Source organism: Vigna umbellata, chromosome 8 (assembly GCF_029865625.1).
Source record: "Vigna umbellata cultivar VRB3 chromosome 8, Vumbellata_1.0, whole genome shotgun sequence".
Classification (NCBI taxonomy): domain Eukaryota; kingdom Viridiplantae; phylum Streptophyta; class Magnoliopsida; order Fabales; family Fabaceae; genus Vigna; species Vigna umbellata.
The window spans coordinates 24293437-24299242 of record NC_142172.1 but is presented as its reverse complement, the minus strand read 5'-3'; the positions used below and the strand labels follow the sequence as shown (position 1 = coordinate 24299242).

At 29.7% G+C, this 5806-nt stretch overlaps 1 protein-coding gene across 2 annotated transcripts; it reads right to left on the bottom strand.

Moving 5' to 3' along the window:
- Positions 1–898: 898 nt before the first annotated feature.
- On the bottom strand, positions 899–3082 carry LOC124820221 (sm-like protein LSM4). Of its 2 annotated transcripts, none has more exons than XM_088096058.1 (7): positions 2923–3082; positions 2657–2698; positions 2458–2556; positions 2275–2352; positions 2099–2138; positions 1595–1759; positions 899–1113 (listed from the first exon to the last, which is right to left on the bottom strand). In XM_088096058.1, exons 1-7 carry the CDS (start codon positions 2923–2925, stop codon positions 1091–1093), a joined length of 450 nt encoding a protein of 149 aa, XP_087952184.1. In that variant the 5' UTR covers positions 2926–3082; the 3' UTR covers positions 899–1090. The 2 variants fall into 2 exon arrangements, with proteins under 2 accessions (XP_087952184.1, XP_087952185.1); XM_088096059.1 differs by having other exon boundaries at positions 899–1107.
- Between the last annotated feature and the right edge of the window lie 2724 nt (positions 3083–5806).

The window sequence follows — 5806 nt, the reverse complement described above, 5'->3', positions numbered from 1 at the left end:
TTATATCTCTGAAAATCAACAATGTTGAAGTTTTTTTAAATTTTTTTATCGAATATAAGAACATAATATTCTCGAATTAAAAAATAATATGATTTCTTGAAATAAGCACAATTTAGGAACACAAATTAGGACAAAAAAGACATTTTCTTGAAAGTGAGAAACTATGAATTGTTATGTTTTAGTTTTGAGGAAAGAATATAAAGTAAGAATTGTTGGGGTGGCAGGTCTGGCTAAACCTTAGGAGTGGAGAAAATGATCAAAGGATTGAATCAATTTGGGAATGAATTAGAGTAATTACTACCTCCATTAAGGAAAAAAGCTCACGTTGTAAGGCAGAAACAAATTCTTAATGCCATAGATTACTTCATTTCCAATAAAAACATTTTCATTATTTTACCAATAGTTTCTTCTTTATTCACTTTCACTATTATACTATGTTCATCGCTTAATTTTCAGTGTTAGGCCAATCACATTAATACCGGTGGACATCAGACCAAAAAAAGTTACAGGCTGTAGCATTGGAAACAAGATCGCAAGAGATGTGAATAACAAGTGATGAAATGAACACAAAGATAAAGATAAATCTACGCTGTATAATTTCCATCAGATCCCAGTTTTGGCATAAAAGCAACGTAAGATCAGCAGCTCAAACTACCAAGGGCATTTGAGAACAGGCTTGTAATTCATTGGCATCAAGTACAAAATGATTAAGTCAAATTCAATCTATTCACTATAAGCCAATTACTTTCATGATGTACCATTAACTGTGGAATGAAATGGAATAAAACTAGGTTCCATTATTTGGGTAGTTTAGAATAAGATGGAATGAAACCTAATGGACTATTGAATTTCATTCCACTGCACTATTTATTCCATTTGATTTAATTTTACTCATCACTGGATATAAGGCAAATTCATTAGAAAACGATGTTTGCATTAGAAGTTTTGTGGCTATAAATACAGGAAAATAATTCGAAACCTACAAGTAATGCACAGGAAACAAAGGGCAAACAGTAATTTTTCTGAATGGGCACCATTGCCTTTAAATGCAGCAACTGGTCCTTCTATATTCTCCATATCAGTACCCAAATTAACCTCTACCTCGCCCTGCACCTACCACAAGAAGAAAAGTATTGGATGAGCTTCAATCACAGTATCTGTATTACTCGATATGTGTTGGATGGAAGGTAAAGACGAAGATGCAAATGAAAAAGTGGCCTTTAAGAAGACGCAAATTTAAACAATATTTCCGGAATAATTTTAAGAACAGGAAGGGAAGCCACTCTTCCCCTCAGATTTGAAAAAGTGATCAAAAACTACAACATGGATATTATATTTCAGAAATTCAAGTTATTTGACCTATAACCACTCTGAAATATGTAACCCAATCTACCAAATTCTTTTTCTATAAACATAAAAATAAAGAGGAATAAGACCTCCAAGCTCCTTCAATAATAATTTAGCTTTTACACTGAACAAAAACATGTTTGCTCCAACAGGAGATCATAGAAGTGAAAATAAAAGCACTAAAGCAAGAACACATTTCAAGGTGAATTTGAGAGATAGAAAATTATGAACGTAAAGAATGATATACCTCTGATTCCACCTGGCTTTCCACCTGGACCACCCCTGCCTCGACCTCCTCCTTGTCCTTTTGGTCCACCTTCTTCAAGGCCACGCCCAATTCCTTTTGCCCGTCCTCCAGGGCCATCATCCCTACCTCTTCCCCTTCCGCGTCCCACACCTGGGGGTTTGCGATCTGAAAAATCGATCACATCAATCAGAACTTTCTAGTTTTTTGTTAACTGAAAAAGGAATGGTACTTGCACAACCATAAATTGTTCACATTCACGAAATCATAACCACTGACCAATTTTTGAATTGTGTTTCGGAAGTTGATGAAATGAAATGGTTACTTGGTGGAAAAATAAAAGGTACAAGTGAAGAAAATTAATGTGTATTTGTAATACTTGTAATCGAAAAAGCCTTCACATTAATGATAAGCATACCGGCATGACTTTTTCTCAAACTCTCAGATCACCAAGCCAATTTAAATATCAACATGAACATACAAATAGTTTCAAAAATCAAGGCTTACCGGTACGGCTCTTTGTTTCTTCCTGGACTTTGTCAATAACCTAAATCAACAGGCAATGAAGCTAGATAAGTGGATAGATGTAAGCAAGCCTAAGAGCTTCAGACGTTCACTAACAAGTTCTTAACCTTATTCACTGAAAGAGCAAAAACAAAAAGCACTGAACCACCCGAACTTACCTCATCAGGAACCCGAAGGTACTTAATGGTATTACCACGAATGTAGCACTCAGGCATACGCCAAAATCTATCTCCATCCTAAGTTACCAATTCCAATGAAACATTGTAAGGTGCAACAACATAAACAATTGAGAAATTGATAACTGAAAATGAAAGGAAAGAGGGCTTTGAAAAGAAGAATACTTTAGATGTACAGATGACTTCTCTGAGATGGATGTTCATCCATGTATCACAATTTACCAAATGGCCGTTATAAGTCTCCCCATTTTTCAGTTCCACCAACTGTTACAATATGTCAGGAGTTACACATAAAACAGCATTAACACAAGTTTTTATAACCGTAAAAGTAAAGGATCAAATAAAACAAAGGGGTTTGACTCACCATTGGGTGGCCTTGGGCAGTCTTGAGAAGGGAAAGGGGCAGCTGCAACAAAGAGAAAACAGTGAGACAATGCAACCCTAATAGGAACCAATTGGGAATTGATCTCCATGATTACAGACTAGGGGGAGTTTAAACCTATTGAATTTTTAGGTTTTAGGTTAAAAATAATATATCGGAGTAAAAGGAATGAACTTGACGAGATCTAGATATCCAATCAATTACTACTGTTAGTGCTCACAGGAAAAACCTTTACGAGAGAAAATTACCATGGCGGAATCGGTAGTTGAAGGTGGTGGTGTCAGCCAGTGTTGCCTCGTCTCGTCACTCCTTTTGGTTGCTTTGCGTCAAAACTTTGAAACGGTGCTCTCTCTCTCTCTCTCACTCTTTTTTCTGTTCCTATTCAAACTTATGATACTCCACTCTTGTTTCGTTCATGACCAAGTTAATATATTTATACTCTCTCTTTTATTCTTATTTATTATTTTTATTATCTATTTTTGTCTTCTATCTTAAGGCACCAAATTTATTCATAAATATTGATTGAAAAATATACTGAGGATAATTATTGCAAATAGAAAGATATATTGATATTTTATTTTTTTATTTTTAACTAATGTAAGATATTGAAGATAAAATTTTTAAAGATAAATCTTAATAGTAAAATATAATTTATTCTGTTTTAGCTGTTTTTTTAAACCATGCTTAAAATTTTTATTGATTCTTTTTATATAAATGAAAATATGAAATGATACGTGCGTATGCGTGTTTTTTTTATTATAGATAATTAATTTAATTAAAAAATAACTGAATTCAAATAAATAATGATTAAAAGAATAAAATGATCAAACAAATTTTTTAATTTAAAAAATAATGAAATTTAAATTAACGGTCATTTAAAGAATATTTTTCTGAAATCTTTTTTTAGTAATGTAATATCACTCAACTAATCTATCAGATTTGATCAATTTTTAAAAATATTTTATAAATATTTTTTGTTGATATTTTGCAAATGTATAAAAAAATTTGAAAAATATATTTGAAAAAATGCAATTTAAAACCTAAATAGACACTCAAAGACAACAAATTGACAGTATGAAAAGCAACCTAGAGTGCAACAATGCAAAAAAGGAGCTTAAAACAAAGACTTAGAGACAAAATAAAACTAAACATAGACATACCAAAATTAATGCCATAAACAATAAAGAAAGAAAACAACTATTTACTAAATTGCATGATGGTTGAGTTTAATAAAGTTTACATATCCAATAAGAAAATTCATATTAGAAAGTATGTCAAAAAGTTTTCTATTCTTTGCATACATTACTCATTATTTTTCTTGTTTACCGACAATTTTGCTAATTTTTTATTTTAAAAAAATGTATGAAAAAAAGCTAATTAAAATACTCAAACAGAAATCATATTAAGCATAAATGGATATTAGATTATAAATAGATATTAAGCATAATGTAAATTGGGCTTTGTACATCATCAGTTTTTAGTGTTGACAATTTTATTCTCATGTCAACATTTAATCAACCAGTCAATAAATCTTAAACAAAAAAAAATTCACAAAACTCAAAGAAAAAAAATATCAAAAATGGTCATTGCGCAAGTATTTGTAAGTATGTTCGATATTTAAAAATAAAAATAAATTTTACAAAACTGATTAACTTTATATATTATATTTTGGATTAGAATAATATATATATATATATATATATATATATATATATATATATATATGTTTGTGTTTTTATAAGTATTGTTTGTAATAATAATTGTATCTTTGATGTATAAATAAACAATTATATTTGTTTTGGACATTTATAACTTAGAAGACTTTGTTTATTTTTGAAGATAGATTTGAGGGAATGAGAATGAATAAATTTAAAGAGATAGAAAAGATAAAGTGAGGTTATTTGTTTGAGAGGATAGAAGGTTGAAAGTGAAGAAATTTAAAGAAAAAATATATGATATTTTTTTTCATTTTGTTGTTATGACACGTGGCAAAAGTTACCACTTTTTTAATTATATTATTTAGGTTTAATGTCATCATAAGTCCCTCTTTTTGTCCAAAATCTTAAATAGATCCATTTTCTTTTCGGCGTATCAATTGAGTCATATTTATTGTTAATTTGATTCAATTAGAGGTCTACCGTCAAATTCAGCAAACGGTCGTTTCATAGTTGGTAACGTGGCATACTCACTTAAATGTGTAATGACATGTGGCATTAAAATTGATTTTTGTTTTAAAAAAAAATTAAGGAGAGAGGTGATATCAGATGGAGAGAAGGGCAAAGGTGGAAAAATTAAAAATTATTAGGGCTTCTGTGTGCAGTTTGGCACGGAGCTTGGAAGGGAAGTTGGAGAGCTTGGAGAGCTCGTCAATGGCGATGCGTAGCGAGAGCTTGAAGAGGAGCTCCGGGTCGGTTGTGTTGGATTCCGACAATGAGGATATGGTGGAAAAATTAAAAATTTTAGGGTTGTCACCTTTAATTGGGGGAAAATATTGGGGGAAAGGTTGTTATTATTACTGTTCATGTGAAGGGAAAAAATCGCGTTGTATGTTCGATTGCCCATTGCATATGCTTACTTTTTTGTTCTTCTGTCATTAATTAGATAAAAATCATTTTAATTTTTTTTTAAATGGTTATTTAATAAAATATTTGTGATATAAATTTCTTATTTTATTTTATCAATAATGGATATATATATATATATATATATATATATATATATATATATATAAAATATAATTTTGATATTTGTGTGTTCCAATAATAGATTTTATTTGATAAATTAAATTTAATTCTCACTTTCTAATTTTATAAATTTTATTTATTCATTTTAAAACAATATTAAAAAGTATATAAGTTAGTTAATAAAATTTAAAATACTATAATAAAAAAATAAAATATAGACGTTGATGTGATTTTAAATCCATTGTCAAATATAGAGAATCTTCTTTATGTAACATCCCATAATCTCACACTTGATAATTCATAATTGATATATTGTAGTATTACATTTAAGGTAACATCCCATAATCTCACACTTTGATAATTCATAGTTCATATATATATATATATATATATATATATATATATATATATATATATATATGTGTGTGTGTGTGTGTGTGTTTGTGTG